We start from the raw sequence: 23,768 nt of genomic DNA on the forward strand, positions 1-23,768 counted from the left end.
ATTTGTGGAAGTTCTGTATGTTTTTTGCAGAACATCTTAAAGTTAATTTTCAGTATAGGTATTTAGTGTATCCTGCCTTAAGCAAAGGGACAGACAAATATTGGTCTTTTAGAAACTGATTTATGCTTATAGCAATTCATACAGGTGATTACTGAATAAAGGTGGCCTTTGGTACAGGCTTTGCTGTATGGTAATTAAACATATGTACAAATGGGCCACACAGTCTGTAAAAAATAATGTTCTAATTGAGGGACAGAACCATTTTAAGTTCAGGGTGTCCTATATCTACTAATAGGTGTAGGCAGCTAGGAGAAGTCTGTACATGCATGGTACAGTATTATTATTTATTATTTATATTGTCATACTATTTAGGCCTGGACCAGGACCCATTGTCTAAGGTACCATACAAGCACAAAACAGTAGATGCTGAAACCAGGAGTACAAAGTGAAGGGTACAATAGAGAGTTCCAGGGAATAGCTGATTTGGCTAAGAGGGATAAAATGTCCCAGAATGTAGTAAGACAGAAAACCTGCCATCTTTGAAAATTAAAATGAAATAAAAAAATAATCAAGGCAACATCAAATGTTTATCCAATTTACCCCCTTTGGACCTATTTCAATTTAAAAACGGAAGGTTTGGATTGTCTAGATAAGTGATCCGGAACCAGCAATGTAGCCTGTGCTCTCATCCCAATTTAGCAGTTATCTTCCTACGAATCGCTAGTTTGTGGTTGCTCCTTACACAGTAAGCTAAATCTAGGATTGAATGTCGTCACTGGGAGCTTTGCCGTTCACTTTGGAATTGCTAATTGAACCAATCTGCAGCAAAATGGTAGCTATTTGTATTTTAGGGAAGTCTGAAAGCACCTTTTAAAATCTAAGGACAAAAGGTCTCTCTCCACATGCTTATGATTTCCATGGGAGAGGGGAATATAGACACACAAGTCTTTCCCTCATACTGATGGGTACAATATTGGCTGAAATGTGAAGTTTCTCTTAAGAAAATAGCCTCAAATACTGGAGGGGTTTCGGTTGTTTTTATTTTGTTTTAATTAACTGTAAATCAACCACTTTTTCAGTCAGAAGGACCCTAAATCAAACTACTTATTTTCAGACACAAACGGTTCCTTTCTATTATGGTGCATTGTGGATTCTTCTGTGTGTTTGGTTTCTCTGATAATTTGATCATCTGGGGAAGGCTGGGGGAGGGAAGGGACTGTTGGGTAAGTGTCCTCCTCTAGTGACTGGTCCATTTGGTTGCCTATAACCTACTACTGCTAGCAATTTATGGAGTTATCACTTGAGCACTTAAAGCACAAGCTTCTGCCCTTTGAGCTAAAGTTCCCAAGTTCTAGTTCCAGTACCCATAGTGGGGAATTCATTATATGAACTGCTTTAAATTAAAATATAGGCAAGCTTTAAAATATCATCAGCCTGCTGTGGATAGAAAGATGTAATAATTATAAAATTGTGTATCGTACAAAGTAACCATTAAAAAGTGGAACCAGTACATAGCCTCCTTCTTGTTGAGAAAGCTGTGAAGAATCAAGCTCCTGCTATCATAGGTGAGGATGGGAAAAACTAGAGATCATTGTTTTGGGATACAATTAAGCACTTTATTCACTTATCATTAAACAAAATTCATTGTAAACCCTTTGATTGCTGTCCTCAAAATGGCCTGTGGCTAAGACACTATATTAATAAACTTCAGCTATTACTAAATTTCAACTATTGCTGTTCACTGTGTCCTGAAGGGGCCTGATTCTGCTCCCAAACCAGTTTTACATTCCATTGGTTACAACGGAGTTACTCCTGATTTACTCCAGTGTAAATCAGAGTGGAGTCATGCTGTGTAGGTCAAATCCAAACCTGACTTACATCACTTGCACAATCATCAGATTGGTGTAAGACAAGGTAGAGTTAGGTTTTATGTATTTAACTTGCACTATCCTACTTAGAATCCATTGCTTTCCTGTACCGTAAATAGTTTGCTTACTTTAGGTTGTTAGCTGTTTTGTATTCTGAATGTTGCACAAAATTCCTAATTGAATTGACATTTACAGTTTACATTGTAGGGGGAAGGAATATAGGTATTATAACTGTCAACATTAGTAAAATTTCTGTGCAGATATAGTTCGTATAGACATGGCTTCTTATTGTTGTAGTTTGTGTGCATTTTTAATAAGAGTTTTCTGCTAGTGAGGAGGATGAAAGTCTCAGGGAAAGAGGACATTCAAGCAGAGGGAAATGATCTCATAGTTGGGACCCTCCTTCCAGATGTTCCTCTTGCACTGAGGATACCTCTCCGGGGGAGGGAACTCCAGTTATTAGGAAGAGGCAAGTAATAGTTATGGGTGATTCGATCATTAGAAACATAGATAGCTGGGCTTGCGGTGACTTGTCTGCCTGGTGCGAAGGTTGCGGATCTCTTGAGACATCTAGATAGACTTATGTGTAGTGCTGGGAAGGAACCAGTGGTTGTGGCACATGTAGGTACCAATGACATAGGGAAGGATTGAAGAGAGGTCCTGGAGGCCAAATTTATGCTGCTAGGTAAGAGATTGAAGTCCAGGATCTCCATGGTAGCATTCTTTGAAATGCTTCCAGTTCCAGGCGCAGGGCCAATTAGACAGGCAGAACTGCAGGATCTCAATGCGTGGATGAGATGATGGTGTAGGGAGGAGGGGTTTAGATTTCTTAAGAACTGGGGAAACCTTTGGGAAAGGGGGAGCCTATACAGGAAGGATTGGCTCCACCTAAACCAAAATGGAACTAGATTGCTGTCACTTAAAATTAAAAAGGAGCAGTGGGAAAGCCGACAGGTCTGGAGGAGCATGTGGTTTGGACAGAAACATCCCTTAGGGGAGGATCTATTAATGGGGATTCTCTATGTCCTATGTAAGGAGGAGAGGATGGAAGATAATAAAATACATGTAGGACCCGATGAGAAACAGTCAAATGAAAAAAAGTCCCATTCAGTTACATCATGTAATGGCAGACAGCTAAAAAGTAACAAGTTTTTAAAGTGCTTATATACCAGTGCTAGAAGTCTAAATAATAAGATGGGTGAACTAGAGTGCCTCGTATTAAATTAAGATATTGATATAATAGGCATCACAGAAACTTGGAGGAATGAGGACAATCAATGGGACACAGTATACCAGGGTACAAAATATATCGGAAGGACAAAACAGGTCCTGCTAGTGGGGGAGTGGCACTATATGTGAAAGAAAGCGTAAAATCAAAAGAAGTAAAAATCTTAAATGAACCAAACTGTACATTGGAATCTCTATGGATAGTAGTTCCATGTATGAATATAGCAGTAGGGATATATTACTGACTACCAGACCAGGATGGTGATAGTGACTGTGAAATGCTCAGAGAGATTAGAGAGACTATTAAAATAAAAAACTCAATAATAATGGGGGAACTCAACTATCCCCATATTGACTGGGAACATGTCACCTCAGGATGGGATGCAGAGATAAAGTTTCTTGATGCCTTAGATGACTGCTTCTTGGAGCAGCTGGTACGGGAACCCACAAGGGGAGAGGCAATTCTTGATTTAGTCCTAAGTGGAGCACAGGATCTGGTCCAAGAGGTGAATATAGCTGGACTGCTTGGTAATAGTGACCATAAAACAATTCAATTTAACATCCCTGTGGCGGGGAAAACAACACAGCAGCCCAACACTGTAGCATTTAATTTCAGAAAGGGGAACTACACAAAAATGAGGAGTTAGTTAAACAGAAATTAAAAGGTACAGTGCCAAAAGTGAAATCCCTGCAAGCTGCATGGAAACTTTTTAAAGATGCCATAATAGAGGCTCAACTTAAGTGTATACCCCAAATTAAAAAACATAGTAAGAGAACTAAAAAAGAGCCACCAGGCCTAAACAACAAAGTAAAAGAAGCAGTGAGAGGCAAAAAGACATCCTTTAAAAAGTGGAAGTTAAATCCTAGTGAAGAAAATAGAAAGGAGCATAAACTCTGGCAAATGAAGTATAAAAATATAATTAGGAAGGCCAAAAAAGAAATTTGAAGAACAGATAGCCAAAGACTCAAAAAGTAATAGCAAAAAAAATTTAAGTACCTCAGAAGCAGGAAGTCACATAGATGAACATAATGTGTTAGGGAAAAGTCAACATAGTTTTTGTAAAGGGAAATCATGCCTCACCAATATATAAATATAGTACCTAGGTTTTCAGAAAGCCTTTGACAAGGTCCCTCACCAAAGGTTCTTAAGCAAAATAAGCTGAGAAGGTCCTCTCATCGATTGGTGACTCGTTAAAAGATAGGAAACAAAGGATAGGAATAAATGGTCAGTTTTCAGAATGAAGAAAGGTAAATAGTGGTGTCCACCAGGGGCCTGTACTGGGCCCAGTCCTATTCAACATATTCATAAATGATCTGGAAAAAGGGGTAAACAGTGAGGTGACAAAATTTGCAGATGATACAAAACTACTCAAGATAGTTAAGTCCCAAGCAGACTGCGAAGAGCTACAAAAAGGTTTCTCTCAAAACTGGGTGACTGGGCAACAAAATGGCAGATGAAATTCAATGTTGATAAATGCAAAGTAATGCACATTGGAAAGCATCATCCCCATTGTACATATAAAATGATGGGGTCTAAATTAGCTGTTACCACTCAAGAAAGAGATCTTGGAGTCATTGTGGATAGTTCTCTGAAAACATCCACTCAATGTGCAGCGGGAGTCAAAAAAGCAAATAGAATGTTGGGAATCGTTAAGAAAAGAATAGATAATAAGACAGAAAATATCATACTTGTGTGTGCAGATGTGGTCATCCCATCTCAAAAAAGATATATTGGAACTGGAAAAGGTTCAGAAAAAGGCTACAAAAATTATTAGGGGCATGGAACGGCTTCCGTATGAGGAGAGATTAATAAGACTGGGACTTTTCAGCTTGGAAAAGAGATGACTAAAGGGGATTGATTGTCTATAAAATCATGACTGGTGTGGAGAAAGTAAATAAGGAAGTGTTATTTACTCCTCATAGCATAAGAACTAGGGTCACCAAATGAAATTAATAGGCAGCAGGTTTGAAACAAAGAAAGGGAAGTATTTCTTCACACAACGCACCATCAACCTGTGGAACTATCAAATTTCTCCAAATTAAGAGAAATAAATTGTGTTCTGGCCATCCTTGTTAAGACAGTAACCACTATATATGGTAGTTTAATTACTACTTATTCGCCAATTGCCTGAAATGAAATTGTAGCCTTTTTGATCTAGTTAAACACTTGCATTAAATGTCAAAGCTTCCTTGTGAAATAACCTGTATCAAATGAAACTCTTTGCCAGAGGATGTGGTGAAGCCCAAGACTCTAACAGGGTTAAAAAAGACCTAGATAAATCCATGGAGGATAGGTCTATTAACGGCTATTAGCCAGGATGGGCAGGGATGGTGTCTCTAGCCTCTGTTTGCCAGAAGCTGGGAATGGGCAACAGGAAATGGATCACTTGATGATTACTGTTCTGTTCATTCCCTCTGGGGCACCTGGCATTGACCACTGCCAGAAGAGAGGATACTGGGCTAGATGGACTTTTGGTCTGACCAAATATGGCAATTCTTACGTTCTTATGTTAAATTTTGTTTACAGCCTGTCCTTCTGGTTTATATGGCATGAACTGTTTACAGCACTGCATCTGTCGCAATCAGGCGGTGTGTGATCATGTAACTGGACAATGCATTTGTCCCAAAGGCTGGACTGGTATAGCCTGTGAACTTGGTGAGTTCCGTCATGTTCTCCATTTGCTTTGGCTGGACCTTTCATTCACTTATGATTCTGATAAAATTCTGCCCTGATTGATTTCAGAGTGTGAGGATGGAAAGTATGGAGAGAGCTGTGAGGAGAACTGTAGCTGTGGCAATGGTGGAATTTGTGACCGACATTCAGGGAAATGCAACTGCCACCCAGGATGGATCGGGGACCAGTGCAATGTTGGTAGGAAGGCTAATTTCTTTTATTTGACTGATTGTAAAGCTCAATTCTATAATAGGCATCTTATTAATTAATGTTGCCTGTATTTTTATTAATCATTCGATTGCTGTGGCTGCCCATTTCAACTCTCAAGGGTCTCTCTTTCACTTGCATTGACTCCTCTGTCTGGAACTTTAGTTCTTTCTCCCTCCACGACATTGAGTCACTTTCTGTTCTTCAATTTGATCTTAATACTTTTCATTCTGCAGAGCACTAGCGCTAGCTAGTGGCTAGAAATGAAGGCTGGTACAGTGATTAGGGTGCTAGCTTGGGATTGGGAGCTCTGGGTTCAGTTCCCTGTTCTGCCACCGATTCCCTGTATGACTTTGGGCAAGTCACTTAATCTCTCTGCTCAAAAAAAAAATGGGGCACTTCCCTATTTCACAGGGGTGATATGACAAGAAATATATTAAAGCCTGAGAGGTGCTCAGATACTATAATAATGGGGGCCATATAAGTCCCTTAGAAAGACAGAATTTAGGACTAAGTATCCAGAAACTTGGGATCTATTTCAAGTTCTGCCACTAACTTGCTTTATGATCTTGGGCAAGTCACAAGTGGACTGTTTTTTCTAGAAGTGCTGAGAATCCCCAAGTTTCATTTGTTAGTGGGAATCAGGAATCTTTGAAATTCTGACCTTTCCCTTCTTCATGCCTCAGTTTCCCATTAGCAACCTTGTAAAGTCCTTTGAGATGATAGGCACAACTTACTATCATTATTAACACAATATGTTGTTGTTCAGTGTGTAGTGTACTGCCATCACTATACAATCCATTGTGATCTGTAGGATTCCAGATTACTGCAAACTTTCCTGTGCATGACCATTAGCATTCTGGACTGAATATAACAATTTCAAATATGCTAAATATACTCTCTTCAGATTATAAATTCAGTGCCTGTATCATCTATTCATCATCCCAAGCTGTCCAAGAAGATAAATATTGGCTTATTTGTCAGTGTCTGATGGCTTTCACATCAGCTTTCTGTAGATCAGAAGGAACCATTATTCTGCTTATCTAATTTTCCTCTCAGTCTGTCCCTCTGGATTCTTTGGAGAGCAGTGTGAGGGACGGTGTGACTGTGAGCACAGCTCTTCCTGCCACCATCAGAGTGGAGTGTGTCACTGTGAAAAAGGATGGCGAGGAAAACGATGCGACAAACGTGAGTTTCTGCTGAGAGTACAACCAAGACATCTACCTAGTACTGTGTCTGCTCCATTAAGGCCCTGATCCTGCAATAACATCATTAAGCCCTGGCATGATCTCACTGAAATCAATGGGAGTTGAGGGCACTCAGCACTTCACAGAATTAAGCCTTGAGAAGTGCTTTTTGGTAGACTGTGGTAGTTTTCTCCTTCTCCACAGGGTCAAACTGGAGTTGCCCATTAGCAGATTGTCTTCATGATGATGATCAACATTGTGTCCCTTCAGTTTCTTTCATGTCCATTGCTGTTAGTCTCTAGGCCTTTCACACCAATACCTTTCATGACACATGCAGTTTTTCATTAAAATAAAAATAAAATTTTAAATGTCACATTGAAGAATTTCTCTAGTGTCCCCAGAAAAGAGAAAATGACAAAATTCTGACACCAGGTGCTATAAAGCCCAAGATTTTATCTTGCAAAAGCAAGAAGTATTCAAAGTATAATTAAGACCCGACTTGGTGACTTTATATTTTTACTTGTCGTTCTTGATGACAACATGACATGAAGTTTTCTTCTGTGCAGCATAATGATTAAAGGGAAAGATCATGGGTGAAATCCTGGCCCCCTTGAAGTCAATGGGATTCTTGTAATTGATTTCAAAAGGCCAGAATTTCACTGATTGTGACTTGGAATTCATCTCCTACCTCTGGAACTAATGTAACATTTGAACAACAGAAATAAACAGGCATTAATGTTTTCCCGGGGAGGTAGTGTTCTTGGAAGCAGCGGTATTCTTCATATATATTTGCTGGTTAGACCATGAAATCATGGACTTCCATTGCAGTCAAGGGCTGAATGTGGCCTTTAGATTCTAAGCCCTTCTGCAATCTGTTCTAATGAAAATTGGTTTGGTTATTCCAGCTTGCTTGCCTGGCTACTATGGCAATTACTGCACCAAGCGTTGCAACTGCCCTTTGGGTACCCCTTGTTACCATGTGAATGGAGAGTGTGGCTGCCCTCAAGGATTCACTGGCTATGGCTGTGAAAAAAGTAAGTTGTTCTAAAAGCATGTGACTAATTGCCCCTTGAAAAAAATCTACAGGGGATTGATTCATTTATTAAATAACTGAACAGCTGATTTAATCAACCTCTGAAGGAGTAAGGACTGCTAGAACACTGCATTAATAAAAGTGGACTAGAGCTTGAAAGCTGAATATAGATTTTCTGCTTGCAGATTGCAAGAGCAAACGGGGACAAAATTCAGCAAAGCTGGCACAGGGAAATGTCCAGTCCACCTGAGGATTCTGTCCCTCCAGAGGGCAGGCAGTATTCCCACCTCTGCCTTCCATTGGTGTTCTGTGGGAGAACAGCTTCTGTTCTTGGCTGCCAGAGCACCAGAAAATTATATTTTTATTATCATCATTATTTATTCTTGTCAGTGGCAAGAACCACATCCATTCTGGGGTTATCTTTAAAGACAAACTAGATTTACTTTGTGCTCCAAGCTCCTATTGCTTTTCCTTAATGCAAAATTTCAGAAACCTATCTGAACATAAATTTTACTATTAAAAAGATCTGATTATTGGAATTTTAATGAGCTCCCGATCTGATCTGTAAGACTGTAAGCTTTTGGGGCAGGGACTGCCCGTTTCTTGTGTGTGTATACAGTTTGTAGCACAATGGGATGTTAACCCCTATCAGTGGCATTAGGTGCTAAGTAATAAAAATAATGATAAATAACTATAACAACCACCACAGCTTTATTCAAGTTGCTTTTGCTGTACCAATTTATATCACCTGAGAATTTGGCCTGATATTTCTACGAAGGTGCTCAGATAGTGTGGTGCACACCAATATAAGAACCTAGATCTAAACAGTCAGAAAAATGTAGGCAGCATGGCTGACAAGTGACAAAATGCAACATGTACAAACGTTTGTGCTAAAGCAACCTTGAAAGTTAAAACTATTTACACAACTATTTAGTGACAAGAAAATTGCAGCTGGCCCTTGGCAGTTGGGCATAAATTGACTGAACAAAACAAAATCAAACAGCGAAGTAATCCCCAAGTAAATTTAATAAAACCAGAGTCCCAGAGGGCAGCATAGTTCTGTAGGCAGTGGTTTTATTTAATAAATTTTAGCCTGCTCTTTGTTTGAGTGCTATATTTACCAAGACAAATTTAATTCATTGGTTTACATTTCCTCTTCCCTCAGCTTGTCCACCAGGCACATATGGTAAGAACTGTAACCAACTATGTCAGTGCTCTGCAGAGAATGAGGAATGTCACCCAGCGACAGGCAAATGCACCTGCCTACCAGGTTATTATGGAATCCACTGTGACCTTAGTATGTATAATTCTTGTTTCATTCCAATTTTTTTTTAAAGTAGGTGATGGGATACCTAATCCTTTGGGGCCAGATTCTGACACTCCTACTCATATTTAGTAATACCTGCAGCCCGGAAGGTATAAAGTCCTTCTCACTGAGAGTAAGAGGAGTCAAATTTGACCCTTAATTATTGTAAGGCTTTTTTTTTTTTTTCCCCCCTGGGATCAGGAGTTTTTTCTAGAGACAAATGTTTCACAATTTTCTGAAGTCATTTTTACTCCAGACCCCTCTGTGAAATGTGACAGGAACACACATCCACCTCTAACCTGCAGCAACACGTGTATTGTGTAGCTCTCGCCTCTCAAAATACCAAAGCCAGAGTGCTTCCCGAAAGCTCTGAGTGCTAAACTAAGGACAAATGGTTATTATAAAACAGGCTGCAATTGGCAATAAATCTAAAGTGATTCATAAAGTCAGTTAAGTTGCACAGCCTTCTGAGGAACAATCAAATTAAACAGATTGTTATGGATTGGAAAAGGGTGACTAGTTTAAAAGACAAAATGCCAATTCGCTGAGCATTCCATCATAAAAAAATATATTCCCAGACCCACATGTCTCAGACTGATATTTTAGACAACAGTAAAGTAGCTTGTGGAGGAATGTGATGACTGATGGGAAACATGCACTGAAGTGACTAAAAAGGAGACAGTTAATCACTTTTTAGTTACAGCTTTAATTTTGTTTTTACTCTTCATGGTGTGTAATGTCCTCTTATAAAAAGGAAAATAAAGCATCTTCACTCTTCAAGCTCAGGTCTTTCTCTTTTTGGAAAACTTGTTTTTCCCCTTTCTCTCTGTTTCTTTGGAATCCTGCATGGCTCCTTTTGGTTTGCTTCCCTTTTTGGCTGCAGTTTCAATGCTGATGTCAGCAGCCATGTGTGCAAGTCCAGGAACAGTTAAACACTGTGCTTCGCTACTAGAGTAGAAACAGACTAGGGGAGCTCATACTATCATAATGTTATCACGGGTTATATTTAAAAAGCAATAGAAATGCTGTGTCTGATTCTCCCCCTATTTACATCAGTTGTACACCAGCGTAACACCACTGTCTTCTGATCCAAACCAGTGTAAATGGGATCAGACTCAGGCCCTTAAAATCTGAAGTACATCTCCCAGCAGATTAATAAATGTTCAGATAAAGTAACATTTTGGGCCTTAGTTACTCGCCCGTGTCTTTTTAAATATATTGATATATAGCATAATACGCAAGATCATAGTATCTTAGCTTTTATTAGTCATTATATAGAAGCACAAGGACCAAACATAGGCAAACTCCCATTAATTTCAGTGGAGCTTCCCAGAGTAAAAAACGAGTAAGAACCTCTGGACCAGGCCTTGGAATAAGAAAATTAGGGCAGTAAAAGTTGCACCATTGCCATGATTTAAGGGAAGAAGTTACAGGGTAAAATCCTGGCCTCGCTGAAGTTGATGAGAGCTTTGGCATTGACTTCAGTAGGTCCAGGACTTCATCCAAAGTGTATAAGGGTTGTGCCTTTCTGGTGCTGAGTGCCCTCAAAGGAACTGAAGTTGCACAATATCTTGCAGAGCAGATTTTCAATGAATAGCTCTTGATTTGTTTAATTTTCTGCCTAGAGAAATAAGAGGATCACTGGGATATATGGATTCCTACAGAAAAAGTGACTGTATTGCACCTCAATTTTGCTTGTTTTATACCCTTGCTCAGTAGCTTTCACCAATCAGTGGCAAATTGGTGAATTTGTAGGAGTATAACCAGATTATTTTAAAGCTAGTGTATGTTTAGTTGTGGGGATCAATGCTGCAAGAGAACTAGGGCCTGATTCTGATCTAATACCATCTTTGAACGGGGATAGCACCATTACTTTGGTAGAAATACTCCTTCTTCAAGCTGGGGTAGCTGAGAAGAGAATCAGGCCTATTCTATCCCATGCTGAAGAAGCTTTCAGTATGCTACTGAAACTGGGCTCAGTGTAGGAAGCCGCTCCCAAAGAAGTCAAGTTGGCCTTAGTCCAGTCAACATGTGGTTGGAGACTGCTGGAAACAGTTTCTGGCAACAACTGCTATACTTATAATACTGTGAAAAAAGGTTCAAGAAAATATCCATAAAAGGTGTAGCTGGCTGGGAAACTGAGGTTCCAGCAGCCAAGAGCAATTGGACTTCTATGTTCTTAAGTTTGGAGTAGAGAATTGAAATAGTCTTTTGTCAAGGTACAGAGGAAGCAGATAAACTAGCAATACGAATCCCATCCATTAGCCATAACTCTGTGGATGGGCAAATCTGCCTGAATATGGTAAAATTAGAAAAAAACAAATGGCTCTAGTGGTTAGAAAAAACACACTACCACTCTGTGTTGTTTACAGATGTATTTGAGCCTGGTGAACTTTCAGCCAGGAAGACCAACTTCATCAGCTCCAACTAGTAATGACCAACCTTAAAGCTGTAGGTAATGGGACACTTCAAGGATATGTCTGTACTGCATCTGGAAACAAGCCACCCAGCTCGGGTCTACAGAGTTGTGTCAGTGGGGCTCATGCAAGCACACTAAAAGTAGCTGTGTAGTTCCATATTGGTATCAACTGGGAGGTGGGCGGGCTGACCCGCCCACTTCTAAAGGCCCCTCCCCCAGCCTAGCGGGAGGGACTACTGGACCCAGGAACCAAGTAATCTCTGGGGACAACTAATGAAAAAACAGGTAGTGAAGTGATGGTTAAAGGTTCAAAATCAGGGTACCGGATGGGGACACCGAGCAGAGAACCCTGGACAGCGCCCACTGCTCCTCAAAGGTGGCAAAGGAGCCAGCAAATGCTGCCCAGTGGAACTCTGCCCGGAGACGTGAGACCAGGGAGGCACGGAAATAGGCCCCACAGTCGCAGAGCACCCCCTCGTCCAACATCCTCTCCCTGGTATTGTAGATGGTAAGCTTGGCTAAAGCCAGGAGGAGGTTGACGAGGAGGTCTCGCGACTTAGTGGGGCCACGGATAGGGTGTGCATAAATGAACAGGTGTGGGGAAAAGTGCAGCCAGAACCTCAACAAGAGGTTCTGGAGGAGCCGGAGCAGGGGCTGCAACCTGGTGCACTCGAGGTAGACGTGCGCCAGGGTCTCCCTCACGCCGCAGAATGGGCAGGCCTCGGGAATAGGGGTGAACCGCACCAGGTACACGCCTGTGCTCACGGCTCCGTGAAGGAGCCGCCAACCAATGTCCCCGGCGGGCCTTGGGACTAAGGTAGAATAAAGGCTAGCTGTGTAGTTGTTACAGTTTGGGCCCCAGGCTTGGGACCCTGAGTTCCAGCCCGACCCACAACATCTACACGGCTAGTGCAAGGCCTGTTAGCACAAGTCAGTGGGCTCGGGCTGAGATGCTAACTCTCAGATGCAACATAGACATCCTCAAAAGATGCAATTAATATTGGTAAGGAAAGCCCTGGAATATACTGTTGGTACAAAATAATCTACGAACATGAATTCTGGATTAACTCGGGATTTAGGATTAGAATAAAGAATTTAGCTCATGGCAAAACTAACCCAAGCCAGAAGGAATCGATCAGGAAATGATTTAGAAATCTGGCTGCTGTTCTTGCAGTTCTCAGAAAAGCATAACTCTGATGTACAGGAAACTGTTAAATTAGAAAATGTCTTTATTAGATAACTGGTGGTTATAAACTAAACTTCTTTGTGGATTCATAGCCTACTTAAATGTCAGGATTCTGTGTAAATTGCCCCGGCTGTCTGCATATAAGCCTCCTGGAAAGTAGTAACAGATGAGAACAACTTGTTGATAATTATGTTGAATGTTGAAGCAGATGTGTTTGCACTGCTTGTGTTGCTCCCTGTTGAACTGAAATAAATAAGAAGTTAAAAGGATAAGTAAATTGGGAAGGGAAGAATTACATGTATTACTGGAACCACTTCCAGTCATGGAAGAAACCTTGTGAGCCTGAACTGAGAAACAATTCTGAAACCTCTGCCAGACAGAAAAAAATGTAGTTGGGTGAGTGAAGCAGAATAAAAAGGAAAAAAAGCCAAATAAAGACCAAAAGGAAGTAAGGAAGGTTAAAAAGAAACTCACTGAAAAAGAGGTTAAATGAAATCATCATACTGAGGATGTCTTCTTGACACTGTTTCTTAGTGGATATTAAAAGAACATTATAGGGGTCTCTCTCTGACACCAGGAATTTACATTTCACTGTGTACATGAAGTTACAAAATTTATTCTGTAAAATCTGCAGTATGTGTGTGGGTTTGTGTTATCATACCCAAGTAGGGAGAGATGTTGATTTAACTCTCAGATTTGGTCTTCCAGTGGATAGGGGGAAGTGGTGTCAATGTATTTAGTAAAAAGAATCCATGGAACAAAAGAGTATCTATATTCTGTAAATACATATGTCCATTTAGTACAGTTAACCTGGTATCCTTGGGTAGTAGCCAATGTTATTTTTAAAAGACATCCCAATTGCATTCGCTCTGTTCTGAGATGCTGTATAGAACAGTTCAGAAGAGATAAGGATTTCTTCTCCATCCACACAAATCATGATTTTATACACTGAAGAAAGAGAGTGAATTATTAACATTCATAAATTCCTAAAGTACAAAGTATGCAGAGACATGTTGCTAGAAATTGGCCACATATATACTCCAGTGGGGATTTCCGATATGGCCATAGGCTTTCCTTTTCTTCAGTGGGAGAAAGTGAATGTCATTTCCAGCAACGAGTGTCAGTGTGAATTGTCTTGGTAAATGGTTTGCCTTATAAAGGGCTGTACTGCCATCCTGAGCACAACTGACATAGAAAGGCGCTCACACTTCTGATGATCTAGAAATTGCTACCATACACTGGGGAAAAGAGGGCACACTCTGCACCTGCAGAGGCCAACAGTTTCAGAACTGGTGTAAGGAATGAGCACAAGAGGGCTGTTGCTAGCAGCAGGGCTTAGCTCCTAGAATCGTGTGATTACAGCAGAATCTGAGCTTTCACCTAAGTAAGTTTCTAGTCTTCACAGTTGTGGAGAAATGTTTGAAAACATGACCTGAGTGTATCTGATGCCTGAGCCTGCAGACAGCCCAAAACAGCTTTGAGAGGGGGGAATTGCCCCATGCATCTCAATGGGATATTAACTCCCAAGACCCACTGCTCTGAGGGGACCTGCCAACACCACCCCTGCAGAGAACTCCATGGATGTGGCGGGGGAAGAGTGCAGTGGGCCCAGCCCTCCCACCCAAGTGATACACCCTTGCTTCCACCACTCTATCCAGGGGCAGAGGGCATCACATAGCTGTCTCTGCAGCTCCCAAGGGGTGTGTGTGTGGGTGGGCTAGCTACTGTACCTGGCAAGGAAAAGGTGATTCCATGCCACTTCCTCTGATTCTCTCCAAGTGGTGCATTGGGACCAGTGTGGGGCCCCATTATCATGGTGTGCCTAGAGTCCTGGGTTGCCTTAGTCCAGCCCTGAACATTAGGACAATTTATTTAATTCACTGATGCGTCAATAAACATTAGATTCTTGATTCTCCCCCACAAGTTTTATATGAGTGTAATTTCACAGGAGTTCCTCCTGATTGATAGTGGGGTAAATGAGATCAGAATCTGGCCTTAGCACTGGAGCCTTGAAATAGGGTACAAGAATCAGCTGTGTTTTTGGGATATGGCTTTGTCTATTACCATTGAATGTATCAGGGAAATGGGGAAACATAAAATGTCAATATCTATCTAGATAAATGCAAATTTGGAGAGAATGGATATCTGCTTAGCATTGTCCATAATAAACTGCTCTTCAAAAAGAAGAAATCTGAAGCAAGGTACATATATACAATGCCACCTGAAAAGCCTATTTATAGCTACGTCAGACAAATTATTCATGGACAGCTTATCCTTATATATGAATGGCTCTGGTACTCCAGCCGAGGCCACTTCATTTGGGTTATTATAGGATAAGGTCTCCCTTTAAGAAAAAGAATTCCCAGTTTTGCATTTGTATGTGTAACTCATGAGTCTATGGAAGTCCCCCACATCCTCTTCTCTGAAACACTTGCACAGTCTTCCATTCACAGGCCAGGATTACAGCTCATGGTACAGTGAAAAATGCAGTTTGGAGAAAACCAACATAGGTTAGAGTCACTTTCTGCTGCTCAAATTAAAAAAAAATGCCTGCATGCTAGGATTGGTGTTTTATAAGAACAAATAATTAGACTAGAAATAGAGATTGAAAACAAAATTTAGGTTTAAGGTAACAAAGTGAGCTTGCTATGAAACTGTATGGTCACACAAGTAGTATTTCCTAATTGCTTTGTTTTCCTGTTTTAAAACAGAATGTCCACAAGGTACCTATGGTCCATACTGCCAAAAGGCATGTAAATGCTTTAATGGAGGCCACTGTGATATTGTGACAGGAACCTGTGATTGTCCTCCTGGCTTCATTGGCGCTGACTGTAGTAAAAGTAAGAGTTCACTAAAATCAAAGGGGTAATTTAAATCTACTGTATATACTCATTCATAAGCCGAATTTTTTTAGTAAAAAAGGGAAGCACCAGAGAAGGGGGTTGGCTTATGAATGGGTATAGAGAGGGAGAGGTGGGACCCAGCCCCTCCCCCCAACAGAGGCAGCAAGGAGAGGCAGCAAAGACAGAAGGGAAGAGGCGAGGCCAGAGTCTCTCCGCTTCTGGCCGCGCTGCTCTCCCCCCAGCCTCCGAAGCAGCTGCAGCTCCGGGGCTGGCAGGCTGCAGCCGTGCCGCTCAGCCCCGCCCCCCAGAGCATGCTGTGGCCGCGCCGCTGTAGCACGCTGCGGCTGTGCCACCCAGCCCAGCCCGCTGGAACATGCTGCAGCCGTGCTGCCCAGTCTGGCCCACTAGAGCAGGCTGCTGCCCACGCTGCCCACCCTGCCGGAGCAGCTCCAGCCAGGTCAGAGACATCCTCTCCTGGCCCTCCCCAGCTAAGGTGGGACGGGATGGGATAGGAAGAGTGTGGGGGTCCCGAAGGGATGGTATGGGGAGAGTGTGGGAGTCCCGGGCTAGGGATGGGATCATGTGGAGGGTGGTCACAGGGGTTATTCCCCTGACTCCCAGCTTCTCCCCCCAAAAAAATTTCCCCACCAGTTGTTGTCCCGGCCCGTCAGGGTAAGCAGCTGGCGTGCCGGGACACTTTGTTTACTTAGGTTTACCTCCGTGCGTGCGAACGCTCGAGGTAAACAAACCATCTCGGCCCACCAGCGGCTTATTCTGATGGCCCGGGAACCAAAGTTTGCTGACCCCTGAATTATAGGGTCGGCTTATGAACGGGTTATAAAAATTTTCCATTTTTACTTATCTATCTTGGGGGGGTCGGCTTATAAACGAACCAGCTTATGATCGAGTATATACATATATACTGCCAAGAGAGCAAAATAAGCATTAATTGAAAATAGTGAAGATAATTGTAGTTTATTAGTATATAAACAACAGGCAGATCCCTCACTCAATAACAAATCAAGATTCCAGCTTTGTGAAAAATTCTCTTTCAATGCATTTTCTCTTCCTTATGAGTGTGTGAAGCAGGCACGATTGTCCCAGGGTTGCAGCCTCTGTGTCCAGTCACTTCTTGAGCAAGATCAAAATGGGAGAGGAGCTCAGACTCCTCCTTTTTTTCCCCAAATCTGCCTTTTGAGGTACTCACCCACGTAGGATAGGGATGGTTTTTTTTAGTCTTTTATCATTCTTCTGTGTGAGTTCATTCGAGAGTATAGTCATTGTCTGGTTTCACCCACATAGCTGTTCTTGGGGCATTAGATGTTCTGGATGAGGTATACCACATGTTGTGATAAGCATGTGTAGACCCCTGGATCTTGAAAGGTTGTGGAGGGTATTTATCACTGTAGCAATAGAGATGTTTGGAGGTTTAGAATCTGTTTTTCTGGGAGGGACCAGTGCCACTTTGAGTTGGTGTGGCCTGGTCTGTGAGGAGCTTACTTCTGATGATGAGCTTGATGAGACTGGAGGGTCATTGAAAGGCAAGAAGAGAGGGTTGGGGAAAGATGTCTTCAGGATGGGGTCCCCATCAAGTATGAGTTCCAGTGTGGGGTGGTAGATGACAACTAAGGGTGTGCAGATGGTGGGTTTCCCCCCCTGTATGGAAGCAGGTTTTCTCAGGCTTCATGTGGATGAGCACTTACAGAAAAAGTTTGTTTGAAGCCAATGAGCCTACTCATGTGACTAAATACTCATGTGGATGAGAAAGAGCTTCACATTCTGGCCCTTGAAGTTTTGCACTGGCACCCTCATAATAGCTGAGTAACTAGAATGTAATTATGTCTTCAGAAAATCCCACCTAACAGTAGCAATCTAGTTTACCATTCATAATTTATGGCTCTAATGCTAATCAAAAATTACTGTCTTGTTAGCTTTTTCAATTACTTTTTGCAGTTCACTATAACTTTTTTACAAAACTTAACACTTCACTGTATTTTTGATAATCTAAACTGTTGCTGATCAATAAAGGAAACATCAGTGGTACGGGAATGAGGAAATCTTTACTTGAAAATGGGACCACCATTTAATACTCTCGGTTCCATTTTCATTTTCATCGTTTTCACAGTAATGTTTGGTAGAAGATTCCTAACGTCAAGTAAAATTTCAGAGGAAAGAAGTAAGCAAATACTTATGCACTTTTCTTTTTGTAAAAGTGATTTCTTCAGATTCAAAACCAAGCGTAATGCAGTTCAGAGGAGTCTAGTTGATTAAAAGGAGGGGCCTTGCGTTAAAAAAAGAAACGCAGGTCTGGACAGCTGGCATGTTTAATGAGAAAAGTTAATGTTTCCTCTAGTTTGTCCTGTAAGCCACTATGGGAAGGACTGCATCCTGCTGTGCTCCTGTGGTAAAGGGCAGTGTGACCCAGTGACTGGCAAGTGCTACTGTCCACCTGGCCAAATTGGACCCAGTTGTCAGCAAGGTAAAAGAACGAGATCCAAGGGCACCCTGTCAATCTAGACACTTACTTGCAACAGCCAGAAAAAGAAATATCTCAGCCCCACAAATGTAAATAAATTGCCATTGTTTATGCCTCTAGGAATTCATTCTGTTAGCAATCGCTGTATTTCCTTATCTCTCTGGAGCAAAGTGATGTTTTAACTGTAACCCAGTGTAAGCTGGTGGGCTGAGTCTGCAGCTGCTCCAAACTGTGCAGCTCCAGTTTCTTTGCTCTTAGTTCTGTATTAACATAGAAATATTCAAAATAACTCAAAGCAACTCAAAGTCGCGTTACCCTCAGCATCTCGTCTAATAATCATGTTTATTATGGTAGTGACTAAGGACGAACCAAGAAAGAGGCCCCATTTTGCTAGGCACTGTACAGAGTAAAGGACAGTCCCTGCCCCAAAGAGTGTATAATCTAAATAGACAAGACAGACACAAGCAGACACCAGGTGGGGGATGGGGTGAACACACAAGAATGAAGACAGCAATGGCAGCTAATGTCATGTTCATTCTACAATAATTATTTTGGGGCAAGGGGATGGATAGTTAGGAGGGGATACGCTAAATGGAAAGAAAAGTGAAGGGAGGGACAGGACAGTGGAGAAGAGGGTAAGCACAGCACAGGGCAGAGGTGTTCACATATCTCCAAAGTGCCCTATTACACCAAGTATGTGTCATGTACGGTAAAGAGAACCTTCTGCATTCATCGTTTCCTTCTGTTGCATTCATCTTTGAGGCTAATTTTTTTAACAACTTTAATTTGCTGTAGTGTGTCCCCAGGGAAGCTACGGCCCCAGCTGCCAGCTAACGTGTATCTGTAAGAATGGTGGTATCTGTGACCCTGTGAATGGGTCTTGTTCCTGTGGACTTGGCTGGACAGGAAGTTATTGTGAGAAAGGTAGTATCTTCTTTCTCTCTTTTAACTCAACAAAGAAGAGGTCAGCAGCAGTATCAGTTTTTATAATGTACTGCCACTGGCATTGTCCAGTAATGTAGGCAACACTTTTGGAAGTAAGACTATGAGTTCTATTATTAGATGGGCCTTCTCAGTAATTTGCCAGGGTCACTAGCAGCCTCATGTTTTGATCCTAACAACTAAACTACTCTATAGGAAATTGAATTGTGAGCTGTGTGTTAGTGAGCTCTCCAAATCTAGGTATGAAAAAAACCCTGCAGGCTGCACTAGCAGGAATGAACCAATCCTCAGATAGTGAGGGCAGGTTCTGATTAATCGTAGTGACTTAGCAGGTACATACATCATTGTTGTGGACATTTATGTCCCTAACGCAGTTGAACAAACATTGGGCCAGATCCTCAGCTTGTGTAAATCAGTGTAGCTTCCTGACTTTGAGGGACTTAGGCCAACTTACACCAGCTATCCAAGTATATGTACATATTTTTCCAAAGATAACCCTCTGTGCAGCTTACTCCAGTGATTTAGATACTACAGTGATGAGAGCTACCTAAGATAGAAAATCTTGTTTAGTAGATGCCCCCACCCCTCTGAATTGGATAGTCATGCTGATTTGTGCATACCCATAGCAATGGCAGCTAGATATGGATTTGGTGAGAAATGGAAGCAAGGAGTTTCCATATATACCTACTTATTGTGACTTGCTCCAGAAACTCTAGAATGTCCTGGCAACGGAGGAGGTACACTTCTGCAAGAAGGTTGATGATATTGATACATGATCACTTTTGCTATCAACAATTTGTGAAGTGTTTTAGTTCGCTATGGTAGATACCTAATTATGCAAGCATGTGAAACAGAGTTTTTTCCATTTCCATTAGAAATTACTTAATAATTAATGACATCCATATATGTTACAACATAAACTGAGAAAACTTTCTTTATTTTATGCTGTACATTTAACGGTAAGAAAATATTGATGTAGGTACAAAAAATACTGAGATGATGCCATTTGATGTGTATTCTGAGAACATGCAATTATACTTTTTTTCTGTCAGCGTAAACCATATGGAAAGACAAATTCACAAATGGGAATTGTGGAAAGAAAGCGGCTTTTCAGTATTGCATAAACATCCAGATAGTGAAAAATATTTCTCTCACAAATTTGTTAAGTTGTTCCCAGTTATGCGGAAATTTAGCAAACCCAAAAAGCAGATAAATTTCACACCAGTGAGGAGGAAATTCACAACAAATAGTCTCAGCGCTATAAAATCTTTCTGACTGTATTATTTCCTTACATGTCTTTCCAGTGTGAAGTGTGGATAAATAAAACTTTTTGTTCTTTCTGTTAACAGAATGTGCCCTGGGTAAATATGGTTCTGACTGCCACTTAAACTGCTCTTGTCAGAACAATGGATCTTGTGACAGGTTTACTGGTTGCTGCCAATGTCCAGAAGGTTACTACGGTCACTCTTGTGAGCATAGTAAGTAGACAACTCTCTCAGAGAAAGAAGGCCTCAACTTTGCATCAGGGGTTCATGTTAGTGGATCCTAATGCAAGGGACAGAGTAGTTCTATATTCCAGAGCAGTCATATGCACTTTTTAGTGTTTCAGTTAAAAATTGTCTCTCTTTGTGGCCCTGATTCAGCTACTTAAGAATGTGCATAATTTCAAGCACGTAATCTCATTGAAGTCAATGGGACTACTCACAAGTTTAAAGCCACACACATGCTCAAGTCCCTTGCAGAATGAGTGGGGCCCATGTAATAATTATTATTGTTAACTCTCTTCTTGCAGACATAGCGGGAAACTCTCAGACTTACAAGATGGTGTATTCTTTTTCTGCATCTACTTTTGTCCCGTTGCCAAAATAACATTTGTAACCTTTCATTTCCCAGCCTGCCCTGCTGGATTTTATGGTCTAAACTGCATTCACTCTTGTGATTGTAAAAATGGAGCTACTTGCAATCCGGTGACTGGACAGTGCATTTGTCCTGCAGGTTATGAAGGTGTCCAGTGTGAAAAAGGTTGTGTAAACTTTTTTATGTAATTTGGGCCTGGGCACCGTATGTGTTTTGTCTTCTTGCTTCTGTATTTTTATTTATTTTTAGACACTATGGAATCTTATCATGAACCATTTCACTGTTAATTGTTCTATCAAAAATATCTGGATCAATGACCTTGTCCACAATCACACCGTACTTGTCATGCCCTAACATTCATCATTTTTGAAAGGATGTTTCCCAAAGGAAAAACTATGACATTCTATCAGATATTCAGATCATTAAAAAGCAAATGAAATGTAGCTGTTTCCATACTGCATTCACATCTAGTCCATTATTCTCTCTCCAATAGTGGTTAGTAACATCTGCTTCAGAGGAAAGCGCAAGAAAACCTGCAGGAGGCAGTTACGGAATAATCTATCCATAGGAAAAAATTCTTCGTGACCCTTATTAAAGTTTGGATTATGCCCTGAAACTCTAAACTCTTGGGTTGTTTACTCATATCTCTGGATATGCTTATGTCCTATATAAATGTCTAATCCAGTTCTGATTAAGGCTAAGCACTTGGTCTCATTGATGAGATGAGTTCCACAGGTTAATTTCATAAAACAAATTGCTTCTATTAGTTTAAGTTTGCCACTAACATTTCAAATAAGAGTATCAACTAGACCAGTGTTTCCCAAACTTGGGACGCCACTTGTGTAGGGAAATCCCCTGGCAGGCCGGGCCAGTTTGTTTACCTGCCACGTCTGCAGGTTCAGCTGATCGCAGCTCCCACTGGCCGCAGTTCACTGCTCCAGGCCAATGGGAGCTGCGGGAAGCAGCAGCCAGTATGTCCCTCGGCCCGCGCCACTTCCAGCAACTCCCATTGGCCTGGAGCAGCGAACCGCAGCCAGTGGGAGCTGTGATCAGCCAGATCTTTGGACGGGGCAGGTAAACAAACCGTCCCGGACCACCAGGGGCTTTCCCTGCACAAGCAGCGTCCCAAATTTGGGAAACACTGAACTAGACTAAGTGGGTATTCTTACCTCTCATGTTGAAAGTTACATAATATTTCTCTGATGGTCATTTGATTAAAAATCAAATGAAGTACTTAACTGCTACAGTGCTGGGGCATGTTACAAATACCTACAATAGATTGAAATAGATTTAGCCTGCATAAAAAGAAAGCATGCAAGTATTAAAGCTCTTCCATCTGTAAGTCTTTCATTAAAGTGTGGCAGTTCACACTAGATTCACTTTAGAGCTCATGAGCTCTAGGAGATATGCATGAAAGAGTCTGCCAAAATAACATGTTTCTTGCTATTGGTGTGTACAGCACATACAAAAGTGTTCTTTTTGTTAGGCTGTAATGTCGGAAGATTTGGAGAAAAATGTCAGCATCAGTGTGACTGTGAAGGAGTAGCCTCATGTGAACCTGTAACTGGAAGGTGCCTTTGCCCACCTGGAAGGACTGGAGACAAATGCAACATTGGTAAGATCATGAAACACCCTTCCAGGGCTGGTTTACACAAGACTTTTGTACCTCTACATGGGCTTAGAAATTTACCAGTACAACCCCCTTGTGTGGGTGCAGTTATGCAGGATTGCTATCAGGATGGCTAATTCAAGTTATTCGCTGTGGGAATAAGCTATGCCAATATAAGAACCTTTATAAGGAGGTGGTAACACTTTTAACTATATCAGTTTCTAAACCAATATAGTTATAGTGGTAGAAAACTGTGTGTGGACCATCCCTAAAATGTTATTCCTCCTCTATTTTACAATAGCACACTACTGATGGGTACACTGAGAAACTCACAAACAGCAACTGTGCAGAGTTAGGGAGGACTCTTGCAGGGGGCTGCAAACTGGACTTTGGAGATATTTCTGCTTGCTTTTGCACTCAGACTTGTGGGCAGAGCTTGGCAAACCAAGGCCAAAGCCGTGTCAAGGATCTATGATTCCACCCCCATGTGGAAACACTGACCATAGTCCCCAGAGAGCAATAACACAGGAGTTATAGCTGCTACTGCTGTCTCTGGGCTGCAGAAGTTGTGTTAGGGTATGACTACACTGCAATTAAAAGCCCACAGCTGGCCCTTGGGAGCTGACTGGGGCTAAGGAGCTGTGGATGTTCGGGCCTGGGCTTTAATACCCTGCGAGGTGGAAGGGTCCCAGAGCTTGGGCTGCAGCGTGAGCTTCAGCATCTATACCACAATTAAATAACCCATTAGCCTGAGCCCCATGAGCCCAAGTCATCTGGCCTGGGCCAGCCCCAGGGGTCTAATTCCAGTGTAGACATACTTTTAGAGGTCCCGATCCATGTAAACTCCCCAGCACACAGCAGGCCCTTGGACTGTGTGCTAGGTAGCTGATTTGCTCAGAAAGGTAGAATTCTGCCCTATGTATCAAGATTATAA

At 41.6% G+C, this 23,768-nt stretch overlaps 1 protein-coding gene across 4 annotated transcripts in view; it reads left to right on the forward strand.

The window, feature by feature from the left end:
* Positions 1–23,768, forward strand: part of LOC128842694 (multiple epidermal growth factor-like domains protein 6) — a 267,105-nt gene that overhangs the window by 237,546 nt on the left and 5,791 nt on the right. For 2 of the 4 annotated variants that reach the window (XM_054038817.1, XM_054038819.1), the window contains 11 exons: positions 5,623–5,751; positions 5,839–5,967; positions 7,036–7,164; positions 8,069–8,197; positions 9,362–9,493; positions 15,819–15,947; positions 18,304–18,429; positions 19,222–19,350; positions 20,718–20,846; positions 21,262–21,390; positions 22,712–22,840. In XM_054038817.1, coding sequence (XP_053894792.1) covers positions 5,623–5,751; positions 5,839–5,967; positions 7,036–7,164; positions 8,069–8,197; positions 9,362–9,493; positions 15,819–15,947; positions 18,304–18,429; positions 19,222–19,350; positions 20,718–20,846; positions 21,262–21,390; positions 22,712–22,840 — 1,419 coding nt within the window. The remainder of the gene's footprint in view (positions 1–5,622; positions 5,752–5,838; positions 5,968–7,035; positions 7,165–8,068; positions 8,198–9,361; positions 9,494–15,818; positions 15,948–18,303; positions 18,430–19,221; positions 19,351–20,717; positions 20,847–21,261; positions 21,391–22,711; positions 22,841–23,768) is intronic. The other 2 variants (XM_054038818.1, XM_054038820.1) reach the window with 2 other exon arrangements.

This window comes from Malaclemys terrapin, chromosome 9 (genome assembly GCF_027887155.1).
Source record: "Malaclemys terrapin pileata isolate rMalTer1 chromosome 9, rMalTer1.hap1, whole genome shotgun sequence".
Lineage (NCBI taxonomy): Eukaryota > Metazoa > Chordata > Testudines > Emydidae > Malaclemys > Malaclemys terrapin.